This window comes from Lottia gigantea (assembly GCF_000327385.1).
Source record: "Lottia gigantea unplaced genomic scaffold LOTGIsca_114, whole genome shotgun sequence".
NCBI classification, from domain to species: Eukaryota; Metazoa; Mollusca; class Gastropoda; family Lottiidae; genus Lottia; species Lottia gigantea.
In genome coordinates, this window is record NW_008707106.1 from 157,765 (window position 1) to 175,693 (window position 17,929).

Sequence of the window (17,929 nt, forward strand, 5' to 3'; positions counted from 1 at the left end):
TGGTTTATCTCGAATAAAATCCCTAAAGGCCGCCCGATTATATCTGACTGTGGTAGTGAGTCATATGCAGTGTCAGAATACATTGATCATTTCTTACTACCTCTAGCATGCCAACATCGCGCCTACCTTAAAGACACAACCGATTTTGTCAATAAAATAAAAAATCTTCGAGTTCCCTCTAATGCTATTTTAATTTCTATCGACGTTTCTTCTATGTATACCAATATCGATAACACTACTGGTTTAACGGCAGTTCGTAAAGCTTTTAATAGAAACCCAGATCCAAACAGACCCGACGATGCAATTTTACAGCTTCTAGAGATTTGTCTTAGTCGAAACGATTTCACATTTAATGGCAAAACATATTTACAAACTTCAGGGACAGCAATGGGCAAACGATTCGCCCCTTCGTACGCAAACCTTTTCATGGCAGAGTGGGAACGTGAGATGTTGCCCCTCTGTCCATTTGACCCACTTTTTTACGGAAGCTTTTTGGATGACATTTTTATGGTTTGGACTTATTCTATCGAACAGTTTTGGAATTCTTTGAAATTCTCAACAACCACCATCCTTCTATCAAACTAACCGCAAACGTGAGTGACAAAAGCATAGACTTCTCGATACCACAGTCTTTAAGGGAGATTCCATAGCAGAAACAAATAAACTGGATATTAAAGTCTATTTAAAAAAAACTGATACTTATCAACTCTTGCACAAGAGCTCCTTTCACCTAAAACATACCTTTTCTGGTATAATTAAGTAACAAGTTTTACGATTTCATCGAATTTGTACAAGATCTTCTGATTTCAACCAAGCTTGTACGATTGTTTTCTCAAAACTGAAAGAGCGTGGGTAGTCTAAAAGATTTTTACGAAACATAAAAAATTCCACCTTAGCACAGATAGCAGCTAAAAACAGACTTTATGCAGAAGTACCTCCAGGTTTAAGAAGTGCTCCATGTTTGTCCAGTAGATGCAAAACATGTCCCTTTATATCAGAAAGTCATTATTTTGTAAGCAACTCTACGAATAAAAGGTACCCGATCCAGGAACATCTCACATGTGAACATTCGAATGTAATATATTTAATTTCATGCAAGAAATGCCCCAAACAATATGTAGGAGAAACTAAGAATAATTTACGAACTCGCTTTAATGCTCATAGGTCAGACATCAAATTAAAGAAAGACAAGCCTGTTTCTAATCATTTCAACCTCGACGACCATTCAATAGACGATCTCACCCTAATCCCAATTGAGCGTATAGAAATTGACTTGCCCGAAGATGAAACTACCAAATTCCGTCAATCTAGGGAGGCCCATTGGATTGAGACATTGAATACAGCAAGACCTATAGGACTAAATATTCATCATAATGTAGGCATAGCACCCTTTGTTGTCCCGTTTAATACAACCAGCAATCGAGCAAGCAAGATAGTTCATGCCCACTATAAGAGCCTTCAAGAGAAATTCCCCCATGTCTATAAGCAGAAAATGATAGTTGCATATTCAAAAAATAAGAACTTAAATGATAATATTGTTCATAGTAAACTAAAAACAATCAGTACATAACAGATACTATACTTCTCGCCCATTGGGCGAGTTATTTTTTCTAATTTCAGATCAGAATAAGAACAGAAGAAAACCCAATATCAAGACCCTTAATCCTAATTTCTAAATAAAGTGTCTTCTCCACCCTAGGCCTGTACATTTGGGAGAATCAAACCCTCCCTTCCCCGAAATCTAAATGAAATTTTAAAAAAAATTGAAAAATATATGAGTTATTGCCCTTGTTTTTGAAAACACCTTCAAATTTTAACTTGTAAAAAAACTTGTAAACATCATGGACAACTTGGCTACCATTACAATTGTGGGCATAGCACAATGGCCATCGCTATTTTTAATTCAATGATGGTATTATATCGGGTGTTGAAAGTTCGACAGTTAGAATTTCAGTTGGTGGTAAACTGATCTCTTTCAAAATTCTCATAGATATACTTCAAGATTCAAGATGTCGTTGTCCAACCCTGAAAATATGAAAGTTATCCAATAAAGAATACATAAAGTGGTGAGTGACTTAACAGATTAAAGCAACATATATCTGATATAGAAAACAGTGAAGTGCGATCAAACTTTTCTTTGGACAGTGACAATCAAGCAATTGTGGTATACAGATTAAATGAAATGCTAGAAGAGAAGATTTACAACGTAATCAAATCAAAAGAACTCACAAACCAAGACTAATCAAAGTGGGTTTTGAAAATAATCAACAACGAAACATGGTGTTATCTAACAAAGGCAAACTTATAAGAGGGATGTATTCATCTCAAGATCTAAGTCTTAAGTTGAGAGAATAATGGAAATGAATTCAAGAGCACTAAACAAATAAAACACCTCCAAAACAACTAACCATTTCGAGTCAACTCAAATGGCAATGGAGGAAGGTGCAGGATCTGAGTTGACCTAGCTATTTTAATTTTTTTGTTCTTTGAATCTATTGCTATTTTAGAAAAAAATCTGCTTAACTCAGATGAAAAAGAGCTATTTTAGAAAATGTTTAAAATTATTGTAAGTCCACACTTTTCTATATTTGAGAATAGCTAGCTATTAGACGCTATTTTAGAAAACTTTGTAAATTATTATCGCACCTACAGTGCTCACATAATATACATTTAAATAGCCACCTACTTTTACAACAGTTGCAAGCCCTCAACCTAACCCTAAGAAATGTCACAAATGGAACTTATGTATTTAAAACAAAACTGTTGCAAACCCCACCCCCTTCATGCTTCCGGCGCCTACGGCATTTCCAACTGTTACCCTCTTGCATCATTTAGCGACGCACGCTTATCGCACCTCTGATATCCTCAGATATCCCGATTATATATCCTCAGATATACCGATTATATATCCTCATATAAACCAATTATACCCCCACCCAAGAAGTCCTACACACCCCACATTCCATCAACCCCCACCCAAAAAAGAACCTATTCACCCTACATTTTTCATATAATAAAACAAACCTCATTTTCTACTCAAATTTTAAACCTTATAAATGGCATATAAAATACTGGATCCAATCTTTAAATTATACGATCCAATTCGTTACTCATTTAACAAGAAAAAAGAGGATTTTATTATCATCTCAACAACTGTTGGTTCTAAATCCCAATTGAATGATGGTGGTAGAATTACCTTCGAAATAAATTCATTATCAAATTGGTTACTTCTTTCCGATGCTTATTTCAGATGTGATTTCAAAATTAAAGATGGAACTCCCAATGAAAATCGTGTACCACAAACTGATACAACGTTAGAAAACAATTTCTTTCCATCTTTATTTAGCGAGATGGTTTTGGAGGCTGGCTCAAATCCGATAGAAACACCCTGGGGAATTCGATACAATGTTGAAAACTAGTTTTATATCCTAAAGACTTCGATTCAGTTTCAGGCTGGATACCCGATGTTGGTGATGGAAGTGTTTTAAAAGAACCGGTAAGAAATGTTCCAAACGATGCGGATGAAGCTAGAATGAGAGTTATTACTCGAAACACAATAGAAAGAGTAGGACGAGCAGCTAATCATGGATTCGAAAAACGAGTACTTCAGTATAACAATGTTGTTGAGAATAATAGGTGGGGTAATTACGTAAATTGGAAATTATATCCTTTATTCGGTCTGTTTGAACACACAAAAGTTTCCATAGGGTTACCATATAAAATTAATCTACAAAGAGAAATCAACGATGATAAGATATTCTTTGGAGAGAATGCTTCAGATGCAAAATTAGAAAAAATGAATCTCCAACTTTTCATACCCGTAATAACACCATCTATTCAAGTAAAAACGAGAATATTCAACTCATTACCTAAAGATATTGAAATAGCTTTTCTTTGTTGTAACACAAAAGGTAGCATGACTTTAACTGGAGAATCCACCACGTGGCCAATCACTAACACTATTAAACCAGCAAGATATTTAATTGTTGGTTTCAAGAACTTACCAGACTTACAGACGAATAACAATAATATCTTTAGAGTAGAAATGAACCAAACTCAAGATCCTATAATCCATAAAGTTCAAGTAAGATTAAACAACGATAATTATCCTAACCAACCTTTAACAATAAATCCAACCACAAAGGATTATAATGAATTGTATAGAAACTATAAAAATATGTGTGAATTATTTGGAAATCTACCTCAGTTTGAATATGTAGATTTTGCACTTCATCATCCAATCTTCTGTTTTGATCTATCAGCTCATCAAGAAGATCTTTTCAAAACAGGAGTCAACATAAATATTCATATTGAAAAAACACAAGGAGATGTAACCGGTTATTGTTTACTACTCGAAGAAGCAAAACATTTAATTAAAATAGCAGATAGAAGAATGATAAGAATTGAGTTAAAAATACACCCTTGAAAATGAAACCAGAAACTTTAGTCTAGAAAATAATAGAAGCTATTGAAACAGCTTCCCCAACTGTAATAACTTTCAATGGTAAAAAAAATCAGCATAACTAAAAAACTTATTGATAAATACAAATATTGTAAAGTCAGAGACGATATAGACTTAGAAAGAATTGATGCTAACGCAAAGGATTGTTGATTTTTACCTCTCCTTGATATTTGGTGGACTTGTTGCGGCGGGTGCAGTAACTGGTGGTACAGCTGCCGCAGTAAGCGCCGCCAACGATGATAAAGCAGCTGCAGTAAAAGCTGCCGAAGAACATAGACACAATTTAGCACTGGAAAAGTTGGCAGCAGAGGATGAAAACAGTAAAAAGAAAGGTTAGGGAGTGGGAAGAAACCAAGAAAACTGTTAAACAAAGATTAAATAAATTAGTAGATAGTATTGACACAGGAGAAGTCAAAGCCAAACATAAGGGTAATGGAATATTTTTAAAAAACATTCACACAGGAGAAGGATTATTTCTTTCAAAGTATAAAGGAGAAGGAGTGATTTTTGGAACAAAAATATAGTATAAAAAATGGGGAAGAAATTCAAACATTCAGAAATATTTCCTAGTAACCCAATGCTTTTGTGTATTTGTGGAAGTTCCGGTTCTGGGAAAACACATCTCACTTTTAAGATGTTGACAACACCAATCCTTGTAGATTTCAATTCTCTCTATATCTACACAACAACACCAGAGCAATCATATTATCAATTTCTCAAAGATTTAGAATATTTACCAAAAAAAGATGTTCAAGACATATTTCAATATTACGAAGAAAACGAAGAAGAAGAAGTGGAAATAAAAGATATAATAGATAACTACATTAAAGCAAAGAATCCCTCTTTCTATCCAACGGACATTAAAGTTTTTCTTACGAAAAATGTTAATGATCTAGACCTGTCTAATATTGATAGCACAAAGAAATCAAGCTGTTCAACAAGAATTCTTCACGAAAGGAAGACATCACAACTGTCACTGCATATACCAATCTCAATCTTTTTACGGAATGGATTCTATGTTTATTAGAAATAATGCAAATTGTTTTTTATTATTCGAATTAAACGACAAAGATTTATCTCAAATCATTCAGTCTATAAATCATGGAATGGACAGAGATACATTCAAAAAAATTTGTAAAGCTGACTGTAGAAACCCAGATGATCATGGATATGTATTTGTTAATACTAGAAAACCTGCGGGAGAAAGAGTTATGATCGACATATGTTAATTTTATTTTTTTAACAATGAGTAACGATTGGAATAATATTTCAAAAAGAAATAAAGAATATATCAAAGCTAAGAATAAAATAAAGACCCCAGTTGAAAATAATAAATTATAACAACTTGGATTAACAGAAAATCTACAAACTTTATTTCAACCAATATTAAAAACTCAAGAGGATATTAAAAGAAATTAGCTTTAGAATATAGACCTCCTATAGAACCTCATAAAGATCACCCAGAACTGAATCAATATGGTGGTATTATAATTAGGACATTAGATGATATTAATAGTCTTTTTTCAAACCCTAAAGCAGATTTACCAAAGAGTGTTACACCAATCATTGATGATGAGGGGTTATTTTTTAATGGATTTAGAATTAAATTTAAGTCAAATTCTTCAATATTCAAAATCGATACAAAAGGCTTTATATTAACATTAACAAAAGGATTAATAGATTTAATGAATGGGAGGATGTTGGTATTGCCGATTATCAGAATACTCAAAATTTCTAGATGCAATAAGAAAGTCGGGACCTGAAACAAGAAGATCGAAAGAAGTTAAACTATATATGAGTAATTGAACATGATGATGAATACGAAGTTGACGAAGTGGGTGATTATGCTGAAGACAACAATCCAATCATACAAGAAATAGACGAATTGGATAATATGGTGGCATCTGGACAAGGTATAACGTTTTTATCCGACAACAACGAGGAACTACTTAATAGATTAGAATGAATACATAATTCCTTCATCATCTGGTGCTTTTCTCTTAACGAGATTTAAATAACTTCTAAAAACTTTCTTTTGTTTATCTACATCATCAGAAGTTAAAATGATGTTATATTTAACTTTAGGTGCTAAAAAAAAACCATATATAATTCCACCATCACCATAATCATTTTTTCCTTTACAATAATCAGTTTCTGATACCAACCCAGCTTTATTTAATTTATCCCAATTTTTAGAAGAAATGTATTAACTATCAGTATCTGTATAGTATATTTCTGGCTTATAAAATCCATCTATTACATGAATTAAATTATTCATTATTTTTTTACTGTGAGATAAAACGAATGATCCTATATGACTAGGTGTTAATCTTGTAGAATCCTTTGGAGGAATAAATTATTTTTCTTCTTCTTCTATTTCAACTATAGATTGAGTCTCATTTACTTTTTCATAGTTTTTAACATGTGAATCGAAGTTGGCTTTAAAAGTTGCTTCACTCCATAGATGTCTCAATGTAGTTATATCCTTCTGAATAGATTTACCATACAATGAATTACCTAATAATTTCATGCAGTTACTACCCACAATATTTCCTTCTTCTTTATATTTATTCCTTAATTCCTTCAAAATTAAAATGTATTCTCTATATGGAGGAGTTTTAAAATTTTCTTCATACACTATACCATCTTGAGTATTTTACCACCAGCCTTAACTATTTCTTTAATATCAATCGATGTTAAAACATCATAACAGAAACCATTTCTAAATCTGTTTTTAGTGCCAGTTTCCTTTTTTCCTTCTCTATTTGTAAAAGTAATTTTATCTTTAGATGGAATGGGTTGGAAGAACATGTTGGTAGGATATTTAAACCAGACTTTAAAAATAGCCGTTCTAGGTCTCAATTTCTGTTCATTAAAGAGCTTAACAAATTCTTCATTTTCTTCTGGTAGAAAAGGTCTTCCACTTTCAGCTTTAGGATATTCACTGTCTAAATCTGACATAGCAGAGGCATACAACCCATTAGCATCAAAGGCCATTAGTTTAGAATAGTCCAGCTCTTTGAGTTTAGTGTGAACTTCTGTTTTATCTTTTGTACATGTGTTGTATTCTTTGAATAAATCAATTATATTACTACTGTCGAGTTCTGTGTATTCCTTTAATATATTACAAATCTCATCCATTCTGTCTGTTTCAAATGATTTCCTATTAGCTGAAACTCATCCTCCTTTAATAGATTGTCTAATAAAATATCTGATAAAAGGATGAGTGTGTGAATAAACCTTTTCAATGTTTTCTTTTTCAGTGTGTTTTGGAACGAGTATTGTCCTTTCATAATATGGTTCTTCAACCATTTCTTTATTGTAATGATATAAAAAATACTAACCCTTTAATGATAAAGAAGGAACTGTTAGATTATTAGAAACATTCTGGAATACAGTCTCTTTCATAACCTTGTTGTATTTTATCAAACAAGCTCCAAGACAGAGAGTATCTCTTTTCCCATATGGCTCCCATTCATGTCTTAAAGATTCCCAGTTGTCCTTGGTGTATTTAGTAATTTTGATATCAGTGATCTTTCTCAAATTCATTGGTAGATTAGATGAATTCCCCTATGCCTCTAAACTAGATTTTTCATGTTGATAGGAACATATGAAATTAATATTTTGTAGATAATTAGAGTTGCCAGTTATTTTATTTTTTGTCTTTTCCAACTTTTTTGTAAATCTTCATCGGTGAATGAATTAGTTAAAGGTAGAGATAGAATGCGTTTAGCTGATACTAGTGGACATTGTGTTAGTTTTTTTACGTTTTTAATGATGATCCAGTTATCAAAACCGCTACCGTTATGAGAAATCAATGCTAATCTCTTTCTATCATATTTACCGAAATATTTCAACATTTGATCAATACAATCTGTACCTACATATATTTCTACTATATTAGTCATATTTCTCTTCTATTTCTTTAATACCTAAAGCTTTGTTATTTCTTCTTATCAAACAGAAATGTTCTTTGTGTAAGTAAAAAACCCAATCTTAGTCTATGTTTACATATCTTGGATGAAAATGACTGTCTTTAGGGTTATAGATTTGAACATTTGTATCAAATCGAACGTTGAATAGCTTAATTCTTCCAACTGTCATTACTCCTTTTCTATTAGTTTTTTTAAAACTGTTGACGAAATCTTGAAATTCTTTTGTTAAGTTTTTATTCATAATGTGATTTACACATTTTATAAAACACTTACCATCTGTTGGTATATTACAATTTTCTCCTATATATTCATTTATGTTTTTAAGTAGTTCAGTTCCTCTCCCAGTTTCAGATCTTTTTATTTCTTTAAAATTGTCTTTATGTAAAAGGATATTTCCTGTGAAATACCATTCAGAAGTGTCAGATTGTAAATCCATATTAGAAAAGATTTTCTGAAAAGTTTTGGGGTTGAAACCAAGAAGATTCATATATTGTCTGTGTTTTCCTTTTTGAATTATCTCTCCATCTAATTCAATTTATCCTTTAAATGTTAAAAATTTATTAAGAATAGTCTTAATAACATTGGAGAATATGTTTTCTATGAATGTTTTATCGTCTGAAATTTCGATGTTATCCATTTTCTTTTTTAAGTATCTATTTTTAACTAGGAATTTTTAACTTTTACAGATGATATTTCTACATCAAATTTATCTAAAATTTCATTGAATTCTTCTAATTCTTCAATGGTTATGTTCTTATCTTCTCTTGATCCTTCAAAAAAATATAAATAATTTATTAAGATAAGTATTTAAAAGCATTGGAAGCATTAATCCAACAGTAATGGCTGTTGCCACCGTTATCCCTACTGTTAGAACTGTGCTTAATGTTTTGAAAACAGAATCAATCCTACTCCATGTTTTCCTGCATTTGTTGAAGTGTTTTAGTTTTTCTTTTAGTTAATTTTGTTTTTCTATCATGTATTGTTGTCTACTGTTTTCCATTTTTAAGGTAATTAAATTAAGTGAACTTTTGTTAATGTGAAAGATGGGGTGTTCTCCATAATAGTCCAATATTTTTCATACATATTTATTTTTCTGATTGTTAAAATAGCAGGATCAGAAAACAAAACTTTTACAGTTACTAATGATATTTGTTCTTTTGAATCATTAATCTTATTTAGATGAACTGAACATTTTGGTTTTTCAATATTGATGTTTATCTTACATCTATAAGTATATATACCACCAACACTTGCAATTATTGATGGAAATAACATAAATTCTTAATTTGTTCACTTTTGTGAATATCAATTGAGGTAAATAAATTATTTTCATCTTGCCTAAAAAATTCAGAAACAAAATATAGTTTTACGTATTCAAAGTCTGATGTTCGTAAAAACTCATAACTCTTTGTTTCATCTCTTTGTTGGAGTAATGGGCCTTCATGTTCATTGATGGTGGAGTTTCCGTTTCCAATATCATATCAAATTCACTCAATGAAAGAGTGTAGCTGGGCTAGTTCAGGGGGGAAGCGAGCTCAGTTGTTATATAAAAAACAATGTTCTCATCTTTAAACTTTAATAATAAAACCCTGTAATGATAATATGATACAATTAGATATATAATACAATAAGAAAATACTATATCTTAATAATGATCTATCACATAAATATTATCACAGTAAATGCACAATACCCATTTACACTTCTATACCAGTAATATATGTTAAACTTAATATGCAATGAGGGAAACTTATGCCAGGGACTAGATGAAATAAGATTAAATATATAAAAGTAAAACTAACCCAAAGATGGGGTTTTATATAAAGCTGTTGAAATATGGAAAACTATATCTGTCTATAACTAAACCTGTGAATGTAATTATAATTAAAAGGTAATTATAACACTTAGGAATTAAATAACAGACTATGAATATATTGAACACAAAGGATCCCAAAGCATAAAAATTCAAGATGGCTGCTGTTGCTTAAAATACCATGGTTACATTTATACACCTCTCATACAAAATATACTTTCCCAGAAAGACAATTACCCAATAAAATACCAAAACACACATACCTGTGAAGTTATTAGAAGACAATAACTGGTGATGAAAAAGAATAAAGAAGAAGTAGATATTCAGTATTTCAAGGAGGTTGAAATATACTTCCTTCTTCTTTAAAGACTTAGGTAAAAGTAAAGTTTCTGACTGGACTCACCCAGTTGGCCAATGACAGAAGGTGACAAGGTCCAGTGAGATCAGTTGAGTTACAGAGACTAAGAGAGGGCAATAATTAGTTAATAGTATAAGGCCAGTGTAATGTAATTAGGTGTTTATAAAAACAGTAGTGGTGTATTTAGAGAAGATAACAAATAAATAAAACAACCAAGTTTCTTTAAAAATACACCCTATCACATACTCCCTCCCTACGGGGAAAATGTCTCCTGACATTACTATAAAACTTATAAATCAACAATTTAAAAACCATATTTAAACTTCAACGCATCAGCAACTAACTTTCTATTATCAGCAGACAAACTACAAAACTCCTCTGATTGTAAATACTCAAAGACTTTTCCAAGACCAACGTTGGGTGAAGTATCAACAGCTTGGTGCATAACAAAGTCTTGATATCTGGATGGTAGTTGTCTCCTTCTTGCAGATATACGAGGTACTGGGGATGCTTCCTCTACAGTTTCGTCACTATCAGAATCTTGAAGCTCAGGCTCCACAGGATCCTCATTCTGACAGGACTCACAACTATCATCTACTGATAAAACTTCAGTGGGGCTAGCTGGGAGATCATAAAGGGTATCCCCAACCACATATGCAATATCATAATCATCCATCATAATATCCTCCTCTATATCCTCTTCTGATGCTGGTGGTGGTGTAGGGGTTCGTCGGCGACGAGGTTTCGGCACTGGAGCTGGTGTTGTAGGCTCAGGTAAACCTATAGGTACAGACCCTATAGGCAGTAGATGGTTACGGTGCAGTTTCCTAACATTACCTTTACCATTCTCCATAATTACCTCATAAACCGGAACATCTGGGTTTGGCTGGTTGATGATGATGTACACATCTTCTTCCCATCTGTCCGCAATCTTATGCCTTCCCTCTTTGAAAAACAAACGTTTTACCAAAATCCGGTCCCCTTTCTCTAAAACAGAATACTTAGCTTTCTGGTCATAGTTCTTCTTCTGTTGTTGTTGGGACTTACCAATCTCTAAAGAAGCTGCGTGATACGATGTTTCTAACTTCTTTCTCAGATAACTCACATACTGTCCATAAGATCTTCTCTCCTCTGGGTTAACTATCCCCAGGATAACGTTTACAGCCAAGTGAGGTTTTCTACCGAACAACAACTCAAACGGGGAGAAACCTGTGCTGTCATGACGTGTACAGTTGTAAGCATGTACAAGAGATGGTAAATATGACTTCCAGTCGGTCTTTTCTTCTGGTTTCAACGTACCTAGCATGTCTAACAATGTCCTGTTAAACCTTTCACACATCCCATTACCACTGGGATGGTATGGAGTAGTCCTAAATTTCTTTATTCCTGACAGTTCACAAAGCTCGGCAATGATGTTATTCTCAAAGCTACCTTCTTTATCGCTATGTATACGTTGCGGAAAACCATAGTGTGCAACAAAGTTGTTATAAAACACTTTCGCTGTTGTTTTTGCTGTCTGGTTGGTAGTGGCATATGCCTGAGCATATCTAGTGTAATGGTCAGTAATAACCAAGATGTTGCTAATCTTACCCTTACATTCCTCTAGACACAGATAATCTAAGCATACAATTTGCATAGGTTGGGTGGATTTAATGCTAACAAGGGGTACACGAATATTCGTTGGCGACTTCCTCATCAAACATCGTTGGCAACTCTTGATGTAGTCTTCGACATGGGCAGACATCTTTGGCCAGTACACTCGTACTCTTAGTAAAGATAAAGTTCTATCACGTCCATATGTCCAACATCATCATGCAAACCTTTGAGAATTGTTTTCCTGTGTATCTCTGGTATAACTAGTTGTAAGGTATCTTCATCATTCACTCTTGTCTTTCGAAATAATATGCCAGACTTTATTGTAAGATTTGAATACTCTCTTACCAATGTGGAATCAGTAGAAGTGGACGGTTTCACTCCAGATTCTACAGCTCTGTATACGGGTCCTATCACATGGTCATCCTGCTGACATCTACTCCAGTAAATCTGATCAACTATGGAAACTGGTAGATTCAGATCAGGAATAACCTGTATAGCCATACACTCAATAAACCCTCCATCAAACTTAAGGTTTTGAAGTGCCTTGATGGTATCAGCTGACAACTCTCTAACCTGATTGGTGTCTTCAGGGAGTCATGTCAGTTTTTCCAGGTCTGTACTTGATGTTGAAGTTGTACTGCTCCAATTGGGCTAACCAACGATGTCCTGTAGCATCTAACCTTGCAGTGGTCAAAATGTAGGTCAAAGGGTTGTTATCAGTATAAACTGTAAAAGATGTTCCATACAGATACTGATGAAACTTATCAGTCACAGCCCACTTCAAAGCCAAGAACTCTAGTTTATGAGTCGGATAATTTCTCTCAGACTTAGTTAGTCCACGGCTAGCATAAGCTATGATTATGTCCTTACCATCCTGGTGTTGGTATAAAACTGCTCCCAGACCTCTTCCACTAGCGTCGGTGTGTAGGACGTAAGGCTTTGACGAATCAGCATAAGCAAGTACTGGTGGTTGAAGTAACTTGTCTTTCAGAGTATCAAATGCTGCTCAGTATCCCACTTCCATGCTGGATTTACTTCCTTCTTCTTCCTCCCTTTCTTGAAAGTTGGTCCACCAACTAAAAGTTCATTTAGTGGCCTTGCTATAGTAGAGAAATTCTGAATGAACCTTCTAAAATAGCCAACAAATCCTAAGAACCTTCTTAGATCTTCCTGATTCTCTGGTATCTTCCAATCCTTGACCTTATCTAACTTACTAGGATCTGCCTTGACACCATCGGCTGATACAATGTGTCCCAAATACTTAGCTTCTCTCAACAAGAAACGACATTTCTTAGGCGCTAACTTAAGACCGCATTCCTTGAATCTGTGAAAAACCTTATCAAGCCTCTCTAGGTGTTCCTCATATGTTGACGAAAAAACAATGACATCATCTAAGTAAATTAAACAGATATTAAAATGCAGGTCTCCTAAACACTCTTCCATCAGTCTCTGATATGTCGCTGGTGTAGATGTTAAACCAAACGGCATTTTCTGATACTGGTAGAACCCTAAAGGTCCAACGGTAAAGGCTGTTTTTGGACAATCTTCTGGATACACTGAAACTTGATGATATCCACTTTTCATATCTAAAACGGTGAAAAATTTACTTCCTGACAGATGGTCTAACATATCCTCAATTCTAGGTAAGGCATAGGCATCATTAACCGTTCTCCTATTCAGTTGTCTATAATCAACGCACATCCTCAGGCTATTATCTTTCTTTCTACAAAGAACTACATTAGATGACCACGGACTATGTGATGGTTCAATAATGTCTCCTTTCAACAATTCCTGTAAGTGAGCCTTAACTTCTTCAAACATACCAGGAGGTATCTGGCGTCAGTAAGATGAATCTTATGTTCGACCAAATTAGTACATTCCACACCAATGTCACTGTGTGAAAATATTGATGACCATTTCTGCAATAATTGTCTCATCCCATCAAAATCCTTTTCGTCCAAATACGTCCCTGTGAAATCTATCTTATCCAAGATGTTAAAACCTTGTGACTCCTCCTGTCCAATAACAGAATGGTTTGTAACAACTGAAACTGGATGAAATTCGCATAAAATTGACCTAGGTTGTATTGTAACTGGATAACGTGATAAGTTGACAATCCTAATCTCGACTAAATCCTGTTGTTCTGGATTAAAGTTGAATAGTACTGGTGAAACTTCGACAGATGCAGGTAACTTTGACTTATCCGAAGGTTAGCACATGACATCCCAAGTACTTATGTCCTTAGTATGACTATCAACATAACCATAAACTTCAGTAGACTTATTACTATGTAATAAAATAGTATTTTTCTCAGCACATTTAATTAACCCAAGACATGTATCCTGATTTCTTCTCCGTTGCATCCTCATACATTTAAATGCTGTTTTCCAAGCTGAGCTGACCTTTGATGACTTAATCCCTGTATCCTTCTTCTTTAGTAAATCCATTAATGGCTGAATTACATTAGTTCCAATAATAGCAGGAATCTCTACATTGTAATCAGTATCAGCAACTATCAAAAATATACAAGATAGTGTCAATGATGTTAAGTGTAGAACCATCAAATCTGTCACAATAAACCCACTGTATGGTAACGTATGACCACCAGCGCCAGTTAAAACCAGCAGATCTTCAAGGGGTTGCAAAGGACTAGAGTCTTGGAGATTCTCTTTATAAAACGTTTCAGACAAAGTTGAAACCTGCGATCCTGTATCTAGAAGAGAACTACATCTAAACTTATTTAGATATATCACAGAGGTGTTACTCTTCCCTACCAGTTCTAAAGGGCTATGTCTCTCTACGTCTACTGTCTGCCCTTCGACAGAGACGTCTTCATGTTTAAAGGATTAGTTAATTTCACCCTACATCCTATCCTAACATGTCCTTTCTGTCCACATCTAAAGCATGTTGGTTCTTCCGATGATGAGCTCTGAGGAAATTCCTTCTTAGGAGGTGCTGCTGCATGATGTTCAAATGCTAAAGCAGATTTATTCAGGATATCACTCTTAAACCCAGAAAATTCAGTTGTTAAATTCTGCAATCCTGTTGTTAAAGCTCTAAGTGATTCTCTACATTCATCATTCTCTACATTTTCACATTAGTAACTTTAACATGAGCATCCTTTCTAGTGGTGGTTGATGATGTACTAACCTCAAGTTCGTGTTCCACTCTTCTGACTTCTATGACCAAGTCCTCGAAGCAGCGAGTGGCATCGTACTTGTGGGCACACCTCAACTTCAGATCAGATCTGAGACCAATATAAAACGTGTTCTAAGCATATCATTGCTAGACATGGTGAAATCTCATCAGAATCTAAAGCCTTTTGTAGAAGATCTTCAAGTCTACAACTCCATTCAGCAACAGACTCTTTCTCTTTCTGTTTACATGCATAAAACTCTGCTAATATATCCTGAGTTTCCTCTACCTTGCCAAAGATGCCTTCTAGTTTGGTCACTAATCTAAAGATAGATACAGAGTGTCCTAAACGAATTGCAACTCGGCCTGCAGGTCCCTTAAGTGAACCAAAGATTGCCTGTCTAATGGAATCATCTCTATGATTGGATCTCATTAACTCCTCTACCTCAAACTTCCAGATGTCTAAACTGACATGTGACTTCTGAGAATCATCTCCAGAAAAGATGGATAATCTAGGTAAATGTGGCAAAATCCTGACATCCTCTGATTTGGATTCAGTAGCTGAGGATAACTTGAAAGTTGACTCTTCAGTACCCTTAGATTGCTGTGTTGCATAATCCAAGATCCAAGAATTTAATTCCTCTTTACTACCAGCTTTAGGTTTAATTCCCATGGCTATAAAAGAATCCAAAAGTTCTGAAACTGCCTCTTCTCTGAAAGTAATACGTCCACCCCTACACCACCACCAGCATCAGAAGAGGATATAGAGGAGGATATTATGATGGATGATTATGATATTGCATATGTGGTTGGGGATACCCACGTGAAGTTATTAGAAGACAATAACTGGTGATGAAAAAGAATAAAGAAGAAGAAGATATTCAGTATTTCAAGGAGGTTGAAATATACTTCCTTCTTCTTTAAAGATTTAGGTAAAAGTAAAGTTTCTGACTGGACAGGTGATAAAACTCACTAAAAACTCACCCAGTTGGCCAATGACAGAAGGTGACAAGGTCCTGTGAGATCAGTTGAGTCAAAGAGACTAAGAGAGGGCAATAATTAGTTAATAGTATAAGGCCAGTGTAATGTAATTAGGTGTTTATAAAAACAGTAGTGGTGTATTTAGAGAAGATAACAAATAAATAAAACAACCAAGTTTCTTTAAAAATACACCCTATCACAAGAGTATCATTTTCTTTATCTGGTATGATTAACATTCTAAACCTATCTATATATTTTCCACTCGTTTTAATTTCATAAAAGTGATTAAACTTGCTGTTTTCCTCGTTAATTTCATATTCTTTAGTTTCTACATTTTCTGTACCATTGATAAACTGAAGAACTTTACGAGCATTAAATTGACGATTAGATGAAATTCCTGAGTTTTGTCTGAAGAATATTGAATCAACTTTTACCTGCATAGGAAAAATAATTTCAATTACAATTTTTCCTCGGAAAGGAAAAAGTAACGAATGATTATCATGAAACATGGCATGGGGGTAAATATATTCGAGGAGAAAATTTTCTTATATTTGCTGTAAATCCATATATTTTATATTCATAATCTTTTGAATAATCAATATTATCAGTAATGGAGTCATCTTTATCACTCAATTCTCTAAATGGAAGATTGAAATAATATGATTTTCTTCCTCGAGATACTTTTCTAATGCGGCTATATTTTTGTCCTGTTTCAAAACTACGTTATTAATTGTGGTTATCTGTTGTTGAATAACACTATCATCAATATTTTGTATTTGTTGTAGAATATAGGTTTTAATTTCACTATCATCAATATTTTGTATTTGTTGTTGAATATAGGTTTTGATTTCGCTATCATCTATGTTTTGTATTTGTTGTTTAATATTTGTTAATTCTTTTTGTAAGTCACTGTAAAGTTTAGTTTCCAAAGCATTTTATTCCTGTTGAAACTTATCTTAATTTTTATCTGGAATGTTATCTATCAATTGTTGGATATCTAATTTTTGTTTTGCAATCTTATCATCTAATTTAGATATTAATGAAATTAAATTTTGTAACTCAGTTTTGTTCACTATGTTTACTAATTGTTTTTGAATAAAACTTATTAAACCTTCTACCTCTTGGTCTAGTTTAGTATCATTAACAAAATTTTTATTATTTAGTTGACGTTTGAAGAATCTTTCCACATTACTTATTTTATCTTCTAAATGGTTTTTATTTACTTCAATTGAATTTATTTGATCCCGTAAATATTTCTTGTGAACAGCGTCATTATCGTTTTCCGGAGATTTTAAATTAGTTACTTAATGTTCATATCTAAATCACCTTGAAGAGTGTCTCCGATTTGATCCACAAAGTAAGGTTTCGCTTTATTTATCCACACTGTAGGTTTTTTAGTTTCTAAAGATAAAGAACCCAATCCAAACTTGTTCGCCATTTTTATTAAGTTAGATTTATTACAATTTCTTCAAATTGTTTTCCTGAACTTAATTGATATAAAACCCAAAGTGAAAGCTGTCCACAAAACTTTTGAGCTGGTAATTGAATTGAAATGTTGAACATTTGATTGGTTGATTAGTCAAATTCATTATCTCTTCAGTTGGTTCTAATCCAAAAGATTTCATCTCTCATACAATAATAAAACGGTG

At 33.5% G+C, this 17,929-nt stretch overlaps 3 protein-coding genes across 3 annotated transcripts; 1 reads left to right on the forward strand and 2 right to left on the reverse strand.

Annotated features, from left to right (window-relative positions):
* Nucleotides 1-3,056: 3,056 nt before the first annotated feature.
* On the forward strand, nt 3,057-4,426 carry LOTGIDRAFT_171378 (hypothetical protein; the record flags this gene model as incomplete). Its single annotated transcript, XM_009047570.1, has 2 exons — nt 3,057-3,186; nt 3,453-4,426. 2 exons carry the CDS (start codon nt 3,057-3,059, stop codon nt 4,424-4,426), a joined length of 1,104 nt encoding a protein of 367 aa, XP_009045818.1.
* Nucleotides 4,427-6,818: 2,392 nt separating this feature from the next.
* LOTGIDRAFT_171379 (hypothetical protein) lies at nt 6,819-7,603 on the reverse strand (the record flags this gene model as incomplete). Its single annotated transcript, XM_009047571.1, has 2 exons — nt 6,819-7,043; nt 7,106-7,603. The coding sequence occupies 2 exons, from the start codon at nt 7,601-7,603 to the stop codon at nt 6,819-6,821; spliced, it is 723 nt and encodes a 240-aa protein (XP_009045819.1).
* A 1,457-nt stretch (nt 7,604-9,060) lies between these two features.
* On the reverse strand, nt 9,061-15,972 carry LOTGIDRAFT_171380 (hypothetical protein; the record flags this gene model as incomplete). Its single annotated transcript, XM_009047572.1, has 4 exons — nt 9,061-9,167; nt 10,474-10,498; nt 13,988-14,179; nt 15,745-15,972. The coding sequence occupies 4 exons, from the start codon at nt 15,970-15,972 to the stop codon at nt 9,061-9,063; spliced, it is 552 nt and encodes a 183-aa protein (XP_009045820.1).
* Between the last annotated feature and the right edge of the window lie 1,957 nt (nt 15,973-17,929).